Source organism: Vombatus ursinus, unplaced genomic scaffold (genome assembly GCF_900497805.2).
Source record: "Vombatus ursinus unplaced genomic scaffold, bare-nosed wombat genome assembly UNPS02014791.1, whole genome shotgun sequence".
NCBI classification, from domain to species: Eukaryota; Metazoa; Chordata; class Mammalia; order Diprotodontia; family Vombatidae; genus Vombatus; species Vombatus ursinus.
Genome location: NW_020954569.1, coordinates 24,433,723 through 24,454,545, shown reverse-complemented (window position 1 = coordinate 24,454,545; position 20,823 = coordinate 24,433,723). Strand labels below are relative to the sequence as shown.

The 20,823-nt window shown below is 36.9% G+C and overlaps 1 protein-coding gene across 1 annotated transcript in view; it reads right to left on the bottom strand.

Annotated features, from left to right (window-relative positions):
- MYO10 (myosin X) overlaps positions 1 to 20,823 on the bottom strand; it is a 261,628-nt gene that overhangs the window by 9,197 nt on the left and 231,608 nt on the right. The window contains exons 27-36 of the mRNA XM_027868901.1: positions 19,022 to 19,265; positions 16,947 to 17,042; positions 13,878 to 13,971; positions 12,987 to 13,042; positions 10,542 to 10,684; positions 10,058 to 10,252; positions 8,592 to 8,749; positions 6,296 to 6,419; positions 4,252 to 4,549; positions 2,946 to 3,153 (exon numbers count right to left, since the gene is read on the bottom strand). Of these exons, the coding sequence (XP_027724702.1) occupies positions 2,946 to 3,153; positions 4,252 to 4,549; positions 6,296 to 6,419; positions 8,592 to 8,749; positions 10,058 to 10,252; positions 10,542 to 10,684; positions 12,987 to 13,042; positions 13,878 to 13,971; positions 16,947 to 17,042; positions 19,022 to 19,265 (1,616 nt within the window). The remainder of the gene's footprint in view (positions 1 to 2,945; positions 3,154 to 4,251; positions 4,550 to 6,295; positions 6,420 to 8,591; positions 8,750 to 10,057; positions 10,253 to 10,541; positions 10,685 to 12,986; positions 13,043 to 13,877; positions 13,972 to 16,946; positions 17,043 to 19,021; positions 19,266 to 20,823) is intronic.

The window sequence follows — 20,823 nt, the reverse complement described above, 5'->3', positions numbered from 1 at the left end:
TGGTTGCTGTCTGGAGTGATCGTTGAGCCTAGAAACATAAAATCTGACAGTGCTTTCATTTCTTCTCCCTCTAATTGTAAGAAGTGATGTGACTGATCACAAAGATCTTAGTTTTTTTTATGTTAAGCTTCAAGCCAGCTTTCACACTCTCCTCTTTCACCCTTATCAAGAAGCTTCTTAATTCTTCTTCACTTTCTGCCATCACAGTAGGATATTTTGCACATCTGAGATATTTCACCTGGCAACCTTAATTCCAGCTTTTGATTCATCCAGCCTGGCATTTCGCATGATGTATTCTGAATGTAAGTTTAAATAAATAAGGTGACAATACAGAGCCTTGTTGTACTCCTTTTCCTATCTTAAACCAATCAGTTGTTCCATGTTTGTTTCTAATCGCTGTTTCTTGACCCACATACAAGGTTCCTCAGTAGACAAGTAAGATGACCTGATATCCCCATCTCTTTGAGGACTTGCCGCATTTTGTTGTGATCCACACAGTCAAAAGCTTTAGTGTAGTCAACAAAGCAGAGTAGATGTTTTTCTGGAACTCCCTTGCTATCTCCATAATCTAGCAAATGTTGGCAATTTGGTCTCTAGTTCCTCTGCCTCTCTGAAAACCAGCCTACTTCTTCTGGTAATTCTCAGTTCACATATCTCTGAAACCTAGCTTGTAAAGTCTTAAGCATAATCTTGCTGGCATGTGAAATTAGCGCACTGTTTGGTAGCTTAGACATTCTTTGGCATTGGTCTTCTTTAAAACTGAGATATAAACTGATCTTTTCTAATCCAGTGGCCACTGCGGAGTTTTCCAAATTTTCTGGCTTATTGAGTGCAATACTTCAATAGCATCATCATTTAGCTTTTTAAATAGCTCAGCTGGAATTCCACCACCTCCAACAGCCTTATTGTTAGAAATACTTCCTTAGGTCCACTTGACTTCTTTTTCCAGGATGTCTGGCTCTAGATCAGTAACCAAACCATCATGGTTATCAGTGATGTTAAGACCTTTCTCGTATAGTTCTTTTGTGTATTCTTGCCATCTCTTCTTATCGCTTCTACTTCTAAGTCCCTACCATTTTTGACTTTTATCATTTATTTTTGCACAAAATGTTTCCCTGACATCTCTAATTTTCTTCAAGAGATCTCTTGTCTTTCCATTTCTATGTTTTCTTCTATTTCTTTATATTGCTCATTTAAGAAACCTTCTTATTTCTCCTTGCTATTCTCTGGAATTCTGTATTCAGTTCAGTATATCTCTTCCTCCTTCATTTTTCACTTTCCTTCTTTCGTCAGCTACTTGTACAGCTTCATCAGACAGACATTTTGCTTCTTTGCTCTCCTTTTTCTTTGGAATTTTTTTTTTCACTTCCCTTCCATATTCATAAGGGATGTTATTTATCTCATACCTATACAGTCTGATGGTTTTCCCTACTTTCTTCAACTTAAGTCTGAATTTTGCAATAAAAAGCTCATGAGCAACAGTGAACTCCAGGTCTTATAGAGCTTCTCCACTTTTGGCTGCAAAGTAAATAATCAGTCTGATTTCTATATTGATCATCTGGTAATGTACATGTGTACTCACCTTTTGGGTTGTTGAAAAAATTGTTATGACCAGTGAGTTATCTTTACAAAGCTCTATTATTCTTTGCTCTGTTTCATTGTGTACTCCCCAAGCCAAACTTGCCTGTTATTCTAATTACCTTTTGGTTCCCTACTTTAGTATTCCAATCCTCTATGATGAATACGATGTCTTTTTTTGGTGTTATTTCTGGAAGATGTTGTAAGTCTTCATAGAACTGATCAACTTTGGTCTCTTTGGCATCAGCAGTTGCAGCACAGACTTGTATCACCGTAACGCTGAGCCGTTTGCCTTAGATTCGAACAGATATCCTGCTGTCATTTTTTGAGATTATATCTCAGTACTGCTTTTCTCACTCTTTTACTGACTTTGAGGAATATTCCATTTCCGAGGAACGGAAGGAATTTTATACCCCCTCCCCACACCTCGCCTGCTTTCTAAGTTCTGAAACCACAATCAAATCAAACAAACCAAATCCTGGAAAAAGTGCATCAATCTATCCCACTTTGGCTCTTTTCATCATCCCTGTAACTTTCTAAACCAAAATTCTTCTCCCCAGCCATATTCCCTGATATACAATGCAAGCTCCTTAAAGGATGGGACTGTCCTACTTTTAAATTTGTATTCCCAATGCTTAGCACATAGTAAGCACTTAAATTCTTCCTTCTTCTTGCTCTCCTTCCTTTTTTCCTGCTTTTCTCCTCCCTCCCTTCTGAGGCAGCTGGTAGCAGACTGGATAGAACACTGGGCCCGGAGTCAGGAAGATTATAAATTCAATGAGAGACTCTGGAGGGCTGTCTGGTATTTGCTAAATTTATTAACTTTAAGAAGTATTAGTAGTGACTTCAGTAAGTTCCTTGTGGAACATTTCCTGTATGTTGGAAACCATTCTAGATTTTATATTGCTCCATGCTTACTTTAAGAGTAAGTGGAAAATGTAGTCACTAGCCCACATATTCTGTAGCTGTGGTCACTGAGATGACAAGCAAATATTTACATTTCTATGAAGATATGATATAATGAAGCTGGGTCACACTGTATAATTTGTCAGTACTACCTGGTTCCTTTGAGATTACAGTAATTCAAATTCTCTAAGTTACTTATTGACTTGGCAGATTAATTTTGAGAACATATTTTGCCAAGAATTTCAGAAAGACATTCTTTCTATGTTGTCCTTATAGTATTCTCCCTCCTTCACCTCTAATAAATATTCTGTTTTTGTCTGCATGTGCTTAACTTCAGGAACTCATTTCGAAATCTGTTAAACTGAGTATCTTCTATGGATGTGTGACAATTTAATACTTTAGACCTACACATGTTAAAATAACACAGTAAAACGGGAAAACCCGACAGAAGAACGTCTCACCTCTCCAGCTGTAGTGTGAGAGTTGATGGTGATCTTGCAGGACCCTCCACCATGGCAATAAACAGTAGATGTCATTTCCTGCCTATTAATCAGGGCTTCTATTTCATCCCGGGAAGGCACAAACTCTCTGCATTTGGTTTTCTTAAGAGATTCATAAACGAAGGCAGCATACTTTTCCATTTCTGTTCCTGGAAACTGCTCTCGTATCCTAGGAGACAAACACTGGCCTTTAATCACAAGTTTTAAGGAAAAATCTTAATGTTACTGGTGCTGGTCACTGTTTGCGGCGTATGCCCGTTTTATGTGTATTTTAGTTTAAACGGGAAAAAAAGAAACAAATGTTTAAAGCAGTACACTTTTTGTTGTCACTCACCTTTTATGCCTGAGGCTCTCATTCAAACACAAACACTCTTGTGGGGAAAAAACCAAACAAAACCAAACAATCTTCAGCCACAGTAATATAAAGTAAATAAAAACATGAAATCAGATTTTTCTCTGTAGAATATGAAATGCCAATTCATTTTTCTTATTAAGTGGTCTAAGTACAGGCTACATTCACTGATACAATGTGCTGCCTGAAGACAGATGTGAGTATAAAAATTACACAAGTATTTCTAAGACTGTTTTGCAATCTTCATCTTCTCACCTTGGGGCCCAGAATACCCATACTTCCCTCCAACTGCTTAGGGTCTGACTCATCATCTCTGTGATTTCCCAATCCAAAACACCTCTCCCCTGGCCACCCATCCCTTATATAAATTATTTTCTCTTATTAGAATGTAAACTCCTTGAGAGATGGACCTGCCCTCTTTCTTTTTTTTGGCATACTGTATCCCAAGCACTTAGCATATTGTTTGGCACAGAGTAAATACTTAATAAATGTGGGTTTGTCTTCCCCCCCCCCCCCATTCATTCAAGGAACCTCAGAGCCTCGCAAAGGCTCTTAGGCATCTTCTTCAGGGCTTTCCATTTCTTTCTTTTTTTTTTGCTTTTTTTTTTTTTTTTGGCTAGGCAATGGGATTAAGTGACTTGCCCAGGGTCACACAGCTGGTAAGTGTCAAGTGTCTGAGGCCAGATTTGAACTTAGGTCCTCCTGATTCCAGGGCTGGTCCTCTATCCACTGTGCCACCGAGCTGTCCCTCCAATTTCTTTAAATTAGAATAAATTACTGCATAAATGAAAATGATGCTTGCATTCAGCTCTTATTTGGATGGGGCAACACAGAGATAAAATGAAAAAGCATCTAATAATAACACTCCCCCTTTCCTCCCTAACCATTCTAAATTAAGACTTTTTCTGCCTTTACCTTTTCAGATGGAACTTGAGATACTTAAGAATACCACGACTGGGCAGGAAGGTACAGCTCAGGCAAGTCAGAATCTGCCAGCTGTACAGATTCCCAACACTGCCTGGGTGGGGCACTTTGTTGGTCTGTTTGATAAGTTGGCAATAAAGCTCATCTCGGAGAGGTCGAAGGTCATGTCCAGTCTGAAGGATGCCTTGAATAATAGGGATAGGATCTGACATGGATTCAAGTTGCTGGAGAGAATTGAATATCTTGATAGCTTCATCCTGAAGAGTTGTATAGCCTTTGTCTTTTAGCACTAGGAAAACAAAACAAAAAATAGGAATAATTTTTTAAAAGGTTTGGGTGAATATATAAATTAAGCAGCTGACAAATTATTTGGAAGGTGACAAGAACAGGCAAGGAAGCTGCAGTGAAAAGTATGTTTGATTTTACAGCTTGGTGCTAGGGTTCAAAACCTGTCTCTGTGAATACTACCTGTGTTACTTTGGGCAAGACACTTACTTTCTTTAAGACTCAATTTCCTCATCTATAAAATGGGAGAATCAGACTAGATGGCCTTTTAAGTCCTTTCCAGCTCCAAATCCATGATCTTGAGTATACAGGTTAAATTATTGTTTTAGGAAAAATGATAAGAATAAGTTTTTCAGGTGGGTTTAACTCTTAAAGATGCAGATAAGTAACCTGTGGATTAGATTTAAAAATAAACTATGTATCCAATCCCTGCACCACATAGCTTTACCTAAATTTGTTTATTTTTCACAGTGTCATCGGATCACAGATTGAGAGGCAGAAGGGATCTTAGAGGCCATTTAGTTTAACACCTTCGTCTTACAAATACGGAAACTAAAGCCGAGGGAAGGTAAATGACTTAACCTAGGTCACACAAGTAGGAATTGGCTTATATTTAGGGTTTGGCTCTGTACTGACATCTTCAATCTCTTTTTTAATAGTTTTTGTGTGTCCTTTCAGCTCTCAGTGTGCCGTAGTCTAACACTGGAAATCTTAACCTGAGGTTTATAAACTTATTTTTAAAAAATATTTTTCATAATTGTATTTCAATGTAACTTGTTTCTTTTGTAATTCTATCTTTTATGCATTTACTAACATTAGTCTGAGGAGGGATCCATAGGCTTCACCAAACCACCAATGGGAGCCACGACACGAAAAAGGTTAAGAACTCCTCCCACCAGTAAAGACCTCAGTTCTTTCTCCACCTTGTCTCAGTTAACCAGTGAGACAATCTCTGTGAAGGACTAAGGATGTAGCATAAGGCAGTATCACTGCTGCTCCTTACAAGTGAACCTGTCTTCTCCTTTCAGAGTGTTTTCTGTATTAGAAATTATATTAGAAATAAGTATGGACCTACATGAGTGAAGTCTAAAAACGTCATGACTTAAGAGTGGATTGGACAGTTCAACAAAAAGATGTTTCTTGTAATACTGTGCCTTATTCTCAAACATTTGGAACAACACAGCAGTTGAATAAGCTGTCAAACCCTGGACCACATGAATCTAAAGACCCCATGAGATTATACTCAATTTAAGATCTGGCTCTAGTTTCTTTTGGATGACCATAATTTCTAATAAAGGAAGTATCATAAACAATCCTGATGCCCAGGCATCTAAATTTATATTCCCAGTTTTCATGATCAAAACCGTCCTCCTTGCTGATCCTTGAACAAGGTACTCTATCTCCTAACAACGGGAGTTTTCACTGGAATTCTCCAGACCTGTAATGCTCTCCTCCCTCATTTGTGCCTGGTGGTTTCCCTGCTTTCTTCAAGCCCCAGCTAAAAGCCCACCTTCCCTCAAAAGCCTTGCTTAATCCCTCGGTCCATCATTTCCAATTTATCCTGTGTATCTCTCATTTGTCCACAGTCTCCCCCCTTTAGACTGTGAGCTCCATGATAGCAGGGATTGTTTTTACTTTGTTGTATCTCCAGGATTTAGCCCAGGGCCTGGCACATATTAAGTGTTTTAAGTCAGAGGTAAACATATACAGAAAATGTCTTTGAGCAGTGTATATTTAAGTCTATACTTACAGTTTAGATTTATGTCTCCATAAGGCAAGGGCAGAAGTGGTGAGTGCAATGGGTGATGGGTGTAGCGCAGAATGGGGTTTCTCTTGTAAATTTGCTCTACCACATCAGAATTCAGGCAGTTCTCCTTAAAAATATTTTTAAAAAAATTAATTATAAAAATTATTTGCATTTTATTACAAAGAAGTACACTAAAGAATACAATGAATGGGACTGTTTTTTTTTTTTTAAAGAGGATTTATTCATAGCTTAGAACGTCTCTGGTCACAAAATCAGACTTAAAAAATTATTGACATTTAAAAGCACAAAGAGAGAAATGATTTGCCTTAGAAAACTAATTCTCAATATGAAGTTTTTCTGAGAGAACTATTTTCCTTAATTTTAACTTGCAAATATTTCCTTAAAGCATTTCTAACATCATTTTTGGAAACCTGTATCCTTTTAAAAAAAAAAGTGGAATGATATACTTAGAAATTATTTGGTAGGTAACCATTTAATCAAATTAACACTTTAAAAAAATGCACAACTTCTTTCTTCAAATAATTCCCCCCTTGCTCCTTAATTTTTTATTGGACATTCTCTCAAACCATCAATAAAAAGATTTAACAAAAATATAGTTCTCAAGCAACTAAAAATTGAATCCTACTTCAAATACTCTTTCACATTAATGCATTACTTACTTTCCTTCCTTTTAAAGTATAAAAATATGCCAGCAGACCATTACATAAGTACTTTCACCATGTATTTATGCTGCTACAATACACTGTCCTTGGAGTAATGGAAATCCAATTATTTTTACTGCTTCAGTTTTAAAAAGTGGAGAAAATCCAATAAATCACTCCATCACAGTCTTTCTAATGTTTTTAGGATTCTTTTCTATTAGTGTTCTTTGTCAAATATTATTTCTTTTATCAAAAAATGTAAAATGGAATGAAAATCATCATTGATTCTTAAATTATTTCAGATTTGAAATTTTTTATTTAATTTCTTTATAAATCTAAGTTTATTGAAGAAAAAGGATAAATGGGGATCAATATTTAAAATTAAATTCAATAGATCATTTGACTTTCATTGCTTTGTCAAAGACCTTCAAAAACAATGAAGACTGCCATTGACATTTGCAAATCATAAGTTCTAACCACAGGAATCCTAGTACGTAGATAACTCTACAAAGTTTCACAGAATGTTTCCAAAATTCCTGGCAGTTTGTCCATAAAAGCCCTTGGAACATTTTATTACTTTAGAGCTGGTCCACAAGAAAGTGAAATATGAATATAGTAGAAAATTCTTCTAATTAGCCCTCTTTAGGTCCACTGGAACGAATGGGTTGATTCAGGAGCCGATACAGGGTCTAGCCCCAAAGGTAAAATTTCACTAGATTTTTGTTAAGCCCCTAGTACATCCTTTTTATTTTGCTATTACCAAGCAATTATGCCACAAAGTTGTGTTTATTCACTATCATTTTCACGTCTTCCTTTTAATATTTCCCCATTTCAAGACAGACAATGAAAGAGCTTGTTATTAAAAGCAAAGAAATGTAATTAATGCTCAGATTCAGTTTAGAAATGGATTAGCAAATAATGTTACACCTTCCTTCTGTAGCTGAATTTCTACATCTGGGAAACATGGCTAGTACTGCTTTCGTCCTTTTGATCTCACAAAAACTTTAGGCTTTTGTAAGAATGACTTGGCTCAACAAAGCTATGAAAATTGGCTTCTGGCCTCATAGGTCCCAGAGGTACAGAGGGACTCTTGCAAGTTTTAAGTAACTGCCCATGGACCAAAGGGTTCTGGATTGAATTGGAAGAAATACCAGTAGTGGTTTATAACCCAGGGCCAATACTTCAGAACACAACTGTCACTGATGAGCAACTGAAAACAAAAGGCTTTCCAATCACCCGACGTGGACTTCTATCCTTGAGAAGTCCAGAGATTCAGTACCTACAGAACAACAATGGAAAATCTCACACCCTGTTATAGAAGATGTGCCCGGCAGATGATCTCCTATTCTGGTATCTCTATGATATCAAAGGCTAGTTCAGCCAGAGTGACAATGTTCAAATCTCCAAAGTATGCCAACTAAAGTCTGTTTATAGTCTATTTTGTCTAAAGACTCTTGGTTGAAAAATGGAAATTCAGATAAAAAGTAATTTCATTTTCTTCTTTAATTAATCAATCCATCCATTTCAATGTTTCTAATTGAAGATTAGTAACTGAGCACCAAGTATAGTTCTGGAGCCTTTAAGCCACTGAATAAGATCAGAACATAAACAAAAATCCTGCAGTGTGGTAATTTTACCTTGATATCCTGGATCAGCTGCTGGGTAGGAGTGTCAATCGGAGCTTTGGTCTCCGTCACATTCTGTATGGCACTTGACCACCGGGTGGCCTCGTTGAGCAATTTAGTGTAGAGTCGGTAACAATGCTTTCGTCCATATACAGTGACATTCCAGTACCCTGAAGTATCAGTGAACACAAAATTTCAAACCTCTTTGAACCAAGGAGTCTGCCTTGAGTTAATACTTTTTTGGAAAAACCATCCCCACAAATGTGATTAAGGGCCCTACTCCTCCCTCTAAAATTGAGGTCTACGCTCTTGGTACCACTCTGACAGTTCTTCCCTTAGGTAGTTTACAAGTGGGCAATGAACTTTTCCTCCAATTTCTCATTCCTTTCCCTTAGACCCATTTTAATAAATAAATATGCCAGGCAAGTTTGTACGTATGGATGCTGCTTAAGTCTTTTTCTTTCTTTTCCCTTCCCACCCTCCTTCAAACTGTACTCTGATGAATTCTAAGACAAAAAGAACGAAAAAGAAAAAAGATGATCACCAAAATTAAAAATAAACAAAACAAGAAAGGGTACCAACCTAACCAACCTGCTTCCCCAAACCCAATCTACTAAAAACAGAAAAGGTTTTTTCTGGATACACCTATGCATCTTGCTTTTCTATTAGATTAATCTCACTGACAGGACTGTGTTTGCTTCATGCTGCATGTGCCACTGATTATAATAATGCTATACATTTTTAATAAAGATGAAAGAGTAAACACACGAATAGAGATGATAATCTGCAAACTGTGCCATGCCAATTATTCCTCCTCCCACTAAAAACCAGAGCATATACAACCGACTGATTCCTGAAGAGAGGCAACACTGCTGTACCCTTTGTTCTTTAGTGGGAAAAAAGACTTAACCACAATTTTATAATTAAATAATTATTCTCTGGTCATGGCAATGTACGAAACTCAATGTATTCCTTACATAATATAACATCAAGAAACTGGATGTAAAAGTGTACACAGTGCCCCATCCTACCAGGCATGGTATACCTAAAGAAAAACTGCCCAGATTTGCTTCAAAACAGCACACAATCTTTACATCAATCTGCTAACTTAAAATTAATTGAATCTTAGCTACATCTAGTGGCATATACCATTAATAGGTATAAAATTATAATTGATGTTTATGAGGAATGTTTAGAATTTCCAAATCTCAGAAAAACCTCATTTACTCCTTTTCCTGCCCTTATGTGAACTTCATGTGAACTTTCCCACAACTTGGACAAATCAAAAAATCTTACTTATTTCAAACTTAATTTATATACATATATTTTGAATCTTATTGACAGTCAAACCCACAGAGACACAGGGCAGTAAAGAAACTTCTGGAGAGAAAGATTAGACTGAGCAGAGCCGTTTGAGAACAGAAACATTATCCCATGATAGTTTTAATGAGAGGTCAAAATGTAAATGAACCAGTTACCTGTTTCTTTGAATATTTTTTCATCAGGTGGGACAACAGAACAGAGGCTATTCAGGACGAGGGTGCCCAGTTTCAGAGCATTTTTCTCTGAGCTTTTGTAATAATCCAAGGAGTTGTGTGTTAGAACAAACCAACGCTTCTTTAGCTTGAGAGAAGATACCTTGGGGCTGTTTTTCACCTCCTTGTGTAACCATCCTTGGGAGAAAAAATTATTTATATGGTGAGAATTAAAGGCCTTTACAATCATGCAAAACATACTAAGTACAAGTAAAGTGATATTCACACATATGGACACATTCCTATTTTATGGCTTAAAATTACTTTTGCACTTTCTTTTGTTAATAAGGTAGCTGACTTTTAAAAGACATGATAAAATGAGTGTCAAATTAGCTTTTAAACAGTGTCTCATCAAAACATTATCAAAGAATACTCTTACAACGCACATGGTGCTTTGGGAAATATCATTGCAATCCACGATCATTACCTCTCACGATAAATTCTTGCCCCTCGACCCGGGTATCTCCTTTTGACCTCTGCAGCAGCGTTATCCAGTGGTGCATCTCCTCGGGTGTGTCAGCATTGCAGTGAAGGACTCGATTAGCAGTGATGATCACAAATGAATTAGGCCTGTGCGCAGGGAAGAGAAAGTGGAAAAATCTATTAGCTCAACTGTCAACATAACCTTTGTTTGAACCATAACTGAACTGACTCTTTCCTGGCTTACTAATCATAGGTATAAACATTACTGTGCTATTTATATTTTATATTAAAGGAAACACTGCTCACTTTTGGAGCATTTATTTTAAGCTTGATTAACCTTTACACTTGGAGCAACACCTTCTGAAGGTTCTGGGAAGAGAAAACATTTTTTAATGCAAAATTTTCCAAATGAAAGCCTGGTTAGTTCTGGGAAAGCTAAATAAAGTGACTTTTGGGGGGGAAATGACAATTTTCCAAAGTCAACTTTTTCTCTGCCTCTATTGGGTTACATTATCGTGGATTAGTAATTAACAACAGGTAAGTACCACTGATATAAGTATAACAGGAAGAAGTTAAGAAAGTGAAATGTCTTGGTATCTTTTCAAAGCATTCTGCCAGGTATATTTCATGTTAGTACTGGGATGAGGGCCAGGAAGAGAGGACACAGTGAGAGACTGTCTGTTTCTCTTGTCCTTTTCTGTTCTGGAATATTTTGACTCTTATAGGCCTGCATTACTCCTGACAGGCTCAGAATCTGTTTGTTATGCCAGCAAATGAGTCTGGATTCAAGTGGTTTACATATTTTCGGGAAGAAAAATGTTATTGCTTGAAAGATATTAGTGTTTAAAGAGGTAGAAAATGAGATGCTGTGTTGTATATATCCTTAATATACTCCATTACCTTATATAATCCATTATTTCATCTTAGTATCTCCCCAGTGTTAAGCACTATGCTCAGAATATAACTTAATATGCTTAATAAATGCTGACTGAATTTGACTTGAAATTCAGTGTGGTGTAGAGAATAGATTAGAACTCAAAGCCAGGAAGACCTGGGCTCAAGTCCTGTGTTCGAGACACATACTGGCTAGGTGACTGAGCAAGTCAATTTCTCAGAGCTCGAGACAACATTCTAAGGGAATAAGGTGCCGAGAAGGTATCTATCTTCACTGGTAGAGGGAGTTTCTTCACCCCTGAGCTCCCTATCCTGAATGTGACCTGAGGACAGATAAAAATAGACAGGAGCAGGGCAACATCCCACAATGAGCAAATGTACAAAACTGTTAAGAAAAATGTGAGATGCGTGGCCTGGGAATTAGGATTTTACTGGGGAGATGTGAGTGGGAGATATGGCTGGATAGGGAAAGGAAGCCCACGTATTGGAGGTTGCCAGGTTGACAGTCCTCACTCCTCAAAAAGGGCATTCCAATGTAATTCCTAAATCCCTCTAAAAATATCTTGGTTGGTAATAAATTATGAAATAAATTCCAATTTATTTTCCTAAGGATATGTTCTTAAAAAAATAACTTCATTTCATCTTATTTTATTTAATTGTTTTATTTCCTGAAATTTTATCTATGTGCCCTAAAAAAAAATTTGTAAGAAGTAGGAAAAAAATATGACCATAATGTAAAAACCTACAAAATTATCTCCTCTGAAGAGCACTTCAGAGTTGATTCCAATTACACAAAGAATGTTATATATTCCAAAGAATATATTTTCCTTTAAGGGGACTAGAAGAATATAGAGGCTAATGTCCTACTTTATATAAACTTCATTATTTGTTTGTAAAAAGTTTTAAAAAACTTACTATTTAAGGCCAGGGTGGATGGAAAGGTGGGTTAGGGAAATTTAAAGCAGTATTTCTTCCATAGTGGTTTTCAGTGATTCATAAATCCAATTTTAATTTTACTCATGCCCAAATGGAGATTATTTTGCTTGTACTATATTGAAAATCTCTAAAAAGTTAATTGCTCCTTCCCTACTGTTTTCCTATGAACTACAGAACATTATTGCCTAATGATACAAGAAAGGAGGCAATGGGCAGAGCAGTGGCTTGGAGGCAGAAAGTCTAAGTTCTGGGTCCCAGCTCAATGTGACAATGGACAAACCAGAGCATCTTTGAACCTCAGTTTCCTCACCTACAGAATTGAGATAAAAATACTTATGCTATAGATCTCACAAGGTTATTGTGCGGAACATGTTTTGCAAACTTGGAAATTGAAAAGAAGTGCAGCCCATTATTGTTCTGGACTCCATGAAATTACTCTTTAGATCCTTTTGTTTTCAAGCAAGTCACATATACTGCATGCTGACCTTGATATTATCTCATCATTGAGAAGAAAAACTGGTCATATACAGAAGAAACTAAGATAAGAAAAAGGAAACTATATATTAAAGTTTATTAAGATATGAAAATAAGATTAAAAAAAAGTAATAGTTGAAATTACCTATCTGGGTTGTCAGAAGCACACACAGAATCAATTAATCCCACGTCCAAAGTGCCCTACAAAGGGAGTATGAGAGAGGAAAGTAGTCAGGAAAATATTGAAGTACCTACACAGAGTAGTTTGTATATTTGAAATTAAATGGATCTTAGCAAAAAGTTTAGAAAGAGTCCCCTTTATCCTTTGTTAACTGAAAAATAAAAAGACCTCCCATTCAAGAGGCATTTCCATCTTCATAAATCAGCCATAACCTCTGTTCAGTACTAAAGCCAGAGTGAAAGTCCTCTTTCCCAGGGAAAGAAATTCTGAAACTTTTAGAAGCTCATCCTTGCAATCTAACCATGGTCTCGAAGGGGAACTTTCTGATTAGTTTAAATTGGATGCCTCCTTCATGAACAGCCAAAAATAATGGCTAATGGGGTTAGCACGGATTTCAGGCATAGGGATAAGTCATAAGTCCAGCCTCTTTGAAAAAAAATTTGTCATATGTTTTCCTAGTTCATTCTGTCTTTTTCTCTTTTTGCATGATTTTCTGGTCATCAGTTCTACTTATTACCTGCTAAAATTACAGGTCCATCGTTAAAGATAATAATAAAAAAGCAATTTTACCATCTTGGTGTCATGTTGTTAGCCTTCCATACTCGTTAAATAAAATATACTATTCTTGGGGCAGCTAGGTGGTGCTGTGGACAGAGCACCGGCCCTGAAGTCAGGAGGACCTGAGTTTAAATCCATCCTCAGACCAAACACTTGACACTTATTAGCTGTGTGACCCTGGGCAATTGCCAAAAAAAAAAAGATACTATTCTTGTTTTCTTTTATTTTCTCTCTGTTTACCTTAGTACTCTTACTTTCCTCAACCTATATTAGTTGCTAAGTAAAGCTTTCACTCACCACTGCATTTTGTGGATTTGCTTGCTCATCATGCATTTCCCGAATCTCCTGGTCTGTGGATGCATGGACTTGACTCAGCACACTGAACCAGTGACTGTAAGAAGGAAAGAGTGGGTGTCATTTTTTAAAAGAAAGGTCAAACTCTGAATTTATAAAAAAGGCTGACCGAGAAGCAACCTTTTGGAAGGGGCCTCTGATTTCCACTTGGTTATGTTACACAGAAAATCCCAAGTGGCAACTTATATTTTTTGGCTTGTTCAGGAACAGTTAAAAATATAGTAATCAATTGCTTTTAGGCCCCCAATAGCCCCCAACAACTGCAGGAGGCTAAGAGACTCACCCTGCAACCCACTCACCATTCTGCCCACAAGTAATTATTCAATATACCACAAAATACACTTATAGAAAAAAAAAAATCATAATCCTACAGAATTAGTAAACTTAGTAAAACATCTGTTAGTCACTCTACTGAAAATTTTTTTTATCAAATACATTCATTGAATTGTTTTCTTTGAAAATGAGTATAAAAAGGAACTGGTAACATTAATAAATATTTGTGTAATATATAAGGAAGGAATGGGGAAGCTGAGCATGTTTTAAATGATCAGAAATAATACCTCAGGATAACTATTTAGGCAAAATTGTGTCACTCACACTCCCAGGCCATGAGTTACTGTCATATGACATGTTTCTAGTTGAGTCAAATTACATTTCCATAATAGAACTAGAAATCTAAAGTTACTGAGTTAGTCAGAGAGCACATCTCTCTTATCATGTTATAACACCAAAGTTCCTTAGACCAGGTTCAGTTTTAAAATGTTTTTCTACTTAAATTGTTATCAAAAGCAAAAGATAAAAGGAGCATAAGCCTTTCCTTCTGCCCTTTTATATAGTACAGCAGAAAAGGAAAAAGCATCTGAACTAAGTGAATAATAATTTTTGAGTGCCTTACAATTAGTTTGTGCATTAGGCAAGAGGCTGTAGGGTGATTAAAGGTGGTGGGAACTATCTGTTGTGTCAAAACAAAAGGTGTCAGTATATTAAAAACAAACTAAAACAATGGATGTGAAGTCAGGAACCCTCTTCCAAAGCATTATCTAGTTCAATTATTTATTTATTTATTTGTTTGTTTGTTTTGTGGAGCAAGAAGGGCAAAATAAGAAGACATGACAAAACAAGCCAGCAAATGGGCAGTGCCACCCAAATGATCCAGGCAGTTAGAGCTAAAAGAGTTTAAGGGAGTATTATATTTCTTCCTGGGAGATAAATTCATCTATGTATGTAAAAATATCAACAATATGTAAATAAATGATAAATACTAGCTACATACACACACAAAGGGATAAAATGTAAGCATCTTTATTGATATTTCCTAAAGGAAAGCTACATTACTAGGAGCATAAAGTCTCAAAAGACATATGCTCTTAATAATAAATAGCTCAATGAATTCCTGAGCTAACCGAGAGGCAGAATTTCCAAATAACTGATTTGCAACACTCCAAATGCTTCTATATGTATGTAGGAAAGCATATATACATTTCAGTTTTAAGCAACTAGATGAATATTTTCAAATATTTGAGATGACAAGGGAATGTATTGTTATTTCATAGTCTTCAGACAAGACACTGTTCAAATTACCCACATTTCTTCCTCCTAATCAAATATAATTTGGAACTTAAAAAGTGCTGAACAACAACTATTCTATGCACTGGTCAGTGGAAGAAAGGAAGCACTTGGATGAAATATCCACAAGGTTAAATTTAGCTGATTCAATATGGTACAAAGCAAACAAGGGAGAGCTGCCAAGGGTAGGGGCTATAATTCCACTGAGAAGTTGTGGTCATTTTTGTTATCCACAAGAAACCACATGCAGTCTCCAGGGCCATGAAATGGAATTACAGGACCATAATTCCAAGTTTGTTTGCTTTTCTATTTTATGTATAATTTATGGATCTAACTGAAGTTAGAGTCTATTCCCATGGGAAGATTTTTTTTTTCCCCTGCTGTCTTTCCCCTTACTGCTGCTGCCATGGTGCTATGTCAACTCAAGATTTTTTAAAAGGGCAAGCGGTAGGGTGAGGCCCTGAGAACTTGTCACACTTACTGAAATCATTTTCAAATAAAAGGGAGAAAAAAATGTAGGCCAGGAATGTTATATTTAGGAATTACAAGCACAACATTTTTGGATCTTTACTATCCGGGACCATACTTGTTTTGAATGCAACTCAGAAACAGCATGAAAGGACAGGACACTTCTAAATAGCAGCAATCACACTGCCTTATTCTTTTGTTTTTAGAAAGCATTCATTTTGAAATGTTCAAAGCTCTTTCGTAGAGATTATCTTGCTTCATAGAGATTATTAAGTAGGAAAAGGCAGATGAAGAATTGAAGTCTTTCAGGACGTCACCCCTTTGTCAGTCTGGTCAAGCCTATCGACCCCTAACTCAGAAAGTTTTAAAATGCACAAAATAAAAGACACTGTATTACTGAGGAAACCAATTATGTTGAAATACAATCATAAAAAATAAGGAAAAAACCAAGTTCATGGACTCCAGGGCATATGCTAAGTTGGTCAGTGGTGGAGCTTAGACTTCTGCTTTTCAAAAGTGCCTACACTAAAAGTCTATGTGGGAAGATTTCTACTACGGTGGTCCTTGTATTATACCACAAACAACACCCCACTTTTTCATCTTTTCTATACTGCTCCATTAACATGAAAATAAGATGTTAAAATTCCCCATATTTATCATAATTGATATGTACTGTGTAAATTAAATGTCCTTTTACAGTAATCCTTATCTTCCCCATTTGGAAGCAAATCAAAGCTGCCCCCTGACTCTATACCAAGATACAGCGTGGGTAGAGATCGATTTTCTGCCCACCAACAGTTTTCCCAGACATGAAAATTCCGGTCTTTTGTCTCAAGTATTCATTTTCCTTAAGTCCAGTTAAATATTGACTCAACTAAACACTTTTATGTGACCATTAGAAAAACTAATCTATATGATACCAAAGATTCCAAATAAACAGGGATTTCATAGATACAAAGCAATAATTCATACTCTCACCTGGCATCTTCTGGGGATTCAGCAATCAGATGGAATACTCTGTCGGCCATAATAATGTCTATTCCATTCTCTTTGCTGGTGTTATCTATGATCTCTCTGAAATGAAAAATGTAATTGATTTTAAACCAGGAGCACTGCAATCTTAATAATATTTAATAAAAAGTAATCTAGGAAATGAGTTGGAAGTGATAATTTCAAGGGAGACTTTATATTTAAGTCATGTTTGTTTCTGATGTCTTAGAAGTAAAAATGACTAATTCACAACTCTATGCTATATACAATGATAATTTTCAGGTACTGATTTGCTTCTAATACTTCTAATAATAAAAGACATAAAATCCCACTCTGCTCCTATGGAAGATGTAGGTGTTGTTGGTGTTGAGGATTTGGGGCTATGATAAAGCAGCAAAATTTTTCATACTGTCTTAAAAAGACTCCTTACCAAAGAACACAATACTACTCCATGCTTAATAAAGGCATACACCTTAGCAAGAGGTTATAAAAGGGGTAGTGGTGGTAACAGTGATAGTAATAACGGAGTTAACACTATAGCACTTTAAGGCTTATAAAATGCTTTACATGTAAAGATCAAATGAGATCATATAACAACCCTGTGAGGTCTGGTCTATTATTATCATTTTACAGATGGGTCAACTGAGCCTGAGGAAAGTTAGTGACTTGCCCAAGATCACAAAGCTAGTAAGTGTCTGACACAGGATTCAAGCTTGGATTTTGCTCCAAACTGAGCCCTCTAGCTACAATGCCACTCTACTTCAGGGTAGAACTGGGACAATGAAAGACCATTCTGGTGGTCCAGGAAACAAAATCAGTCACAGGCAGGTCTTGAGCAAAACTGGGAAGTTGGTAAAAACTGTCTCTGTTTTCTTTCCATCTCTCCTTCCAGTGACTACTCCCTTGGTTACTTTGGTTCCCCTCAAGTAGAGAGATTCTTTTCTAGCCCTGCTTGACCTCTGCTGAAACACTTAGCTTTTCTGTACCTCATTCCTTAGGACCCAGCTCTCTATTTGACAAATGGCTAAATAATAAGATCGAGATTAAAAAAAACAAAAAACTGATGAGTTAATAGATACTGGTTACTCTGCCTAGGTATTATTTCAATAAGGACTTTCTGGAAGCAATGACTTTATCTAAAGGAGTAACTTTAACAGTGGGACTCTCAGATACCAAGGAATGCTGAAAGAGACATTTTTTTAAAGCAGGCTGAACCTTGCTATACCTCAGGCAACCTACTCCGAAGAAAACTTGTACTTACTAAATAATTCTGCTAAAGGAAAATTTTGCCTCCATCTGTAAAACTTTTTCTTGGGAAGCATCCTTTGTGGTAGAGACAGGGGCTCCATTTCTCCCCTTCAGGGAGAAAGAGAAGGTGACAGAACAAGGCGGTGAGGGAGTCAAAGGACAACTCTGATCTCACAGGGGAAGCAGAGGAAGAAATGGGCTTTAATCTGAAAACATCTCCAGGTTGTCAAGCTCCCCCTCAATTTAGCAATTAGCAGCCTGGCTCTTGGCAGTCAGGAGACTCTGAAAGTGATATGCTGAAGGGTGAAATTGTTAAAAGGAACCTTGACTAACTGTTCCACTTATTCACGCCATTATTTCTGAGTACAACTAATTGTGCTTCCAATTGGCTAATTACGAGTCCAAATGGCTAGCCTTTGTCTTTTAAATGAGAGCCAAATGACTAATTGTGACTACAAAAAGCCTATTAAATATAGTTATTCACAGATGATATCTTCTTTCCATGGCTACCCAAGGAAGTATAATCTGCTAATAAGAACAGCAGGGGTCTTTAAATAAAGACCTAGTCCACTGCAATAAATTCAGTTTAAAAAATCATGCCCAAGTTTCCATGGGAATTTTATAAGCCTTAGAAGAATATTAGAAGTCAGAATCCATGTGTGTCACAGAATGCTATTGTCATTACTCGTTACTTGATGCCCACCATGTACAAATGGCTAAGAACTTATTAAAAAACATGAAAGATTGTTCTCATATTAATAATGGCGTACATAATTTAGCAATGGTTCGTGAAAAAACTAGGTTCTATCACATACTTGGCCGTCCGGACTTCAATTGTGCCCTTTAACTTCTCCTCGCTGTCATTTTCAAAGTACATCAGTTTAGCCTGCCGGAGAACAAACCATCGCTTCTTCCAATTCCTCCTGGAGAGCGTGGATGACCCACCACCTTTTTTGTGCAGCCAGCCTTGTTTAAGGGCCTCCTGCTTAGAACGGAACCACAAAAAGGTCTCGTCCTTGAGGACACACCAGCGCCGTTTCCATGAGTTCATTAAGCCACCTGTTCCCCAAAGGGGCCAGAGAGAAGTGAAGGAAAAAATAGAGTAAAATAAACACGGATTGTAAACATACTGGTTGTGCTTTAAAAATAATAAGAGGTTCTTGTTTCAGTCCAAGTTTGTTTGTTTTTTTTAAATCATATACATAACTCTTCCTAAACAAACCTTTGGTGAATCATATAATAGCCTAGGGATGGGCAATCACAAAACAGTATTTAGTTCAACTCCAGGTATGGAACCGCAGGATATCAGGATTTCTAGTGAATGCAGACTGTTCTGTTACATAGCCTGTACAGTGGGACCTCTGCAGGCTCATCTCTCCTCTGCATGTGATGATGATGATGTTCAATCCTATTCAGTTGTGTCTAACTCTTCGTGAACCCATTAGGGGTTTTCTTGGCAAAGATACTGGAGTGGTCTGCCATTTCTTTCCCCAGGTCATTTTACAGACAGTGGAAACTGAGGCAAACAGGGTTGAGTGACTTGTCTAAGGTCTAATAGACTAGGAAGTGTCTGAGGACAGATTGGAACTCAGGAAGTTAAGTCTTACTCCAGGTCCAGCATTCCAGCCACTGCGCCTCCTAGCTGCCCTAGCTGCCCCATGTACCTAGCTATACACACAGCATAATATGAAAGAGGGGCTGAATTGTGTCAGAGATGCTGTTCTGTACTTAGTTACACTGAAGGAAAATCTTTATAGGCTGGCTGCATGGATCAGTTCATACTTACTGCAAATCTCCACAGAGTTAATAGATTGTCCCTAGAAGACAGTTTTAAAGACATTTTCCCAATCCTCTCTCTGCTTTCTTCTCAAAAGAAGTTACTTTCTGGGGCCGCTAGGTGGCGCAGTGGATAAAGCTCTGACCCTGGAGTCAGGAGGACCTGAGTTCAAATCCAGTCTCAGACACTTGACACTTATTAGCTGCATGACCCTGGGCAAGTCACCTAAGCCTGTCTACCTCACCAAAAAGCAAAAAAAAAAAAGTTACTTTCTGAGAAAGTTGGAATCAATGTTGAAATTTAGTAAAAAATGTCTTATATAAACAAAACATGCATCTGTAAATCTGTATACCTTTGAAGGAGGACAAATGTTACCCTCAGAAAATTCTAATTTGTTAGGTAAATGACTTACATTACAGCTTTCAGCAAAATCCAAGGGCAGATTTTAATCAGCATTGATGCTAATTAGAACTCAATTATAGTCTGGCTAGTTGGGAATAAAATTTGAGCTAAGATAAATTAGTTATGACTTTTTTCAAACTTATATTTGCATAGCAATTTAAGATTTGTAAAGCCCTTTGCATTCATAATATTTTATTTTTTGCCTCTTTATCCAAAGCGCCTAGCACAGGCCAGGAGCTTAAAAAATGCTTGTTTAACTATTATGACCTCTATCCTAAAGAGATAATTCTATCTCATCCTATAGATTTTTCAAACAACAAGGGTTACAGCTTTATGGCCAGTTTTCTTGATTGATTTTATTGAATACATTGAAGAACACAGCCCAATTGGAAAGTATTAGATAGGCACATTTGAATTTCTGGTAATGAAGGATAATTG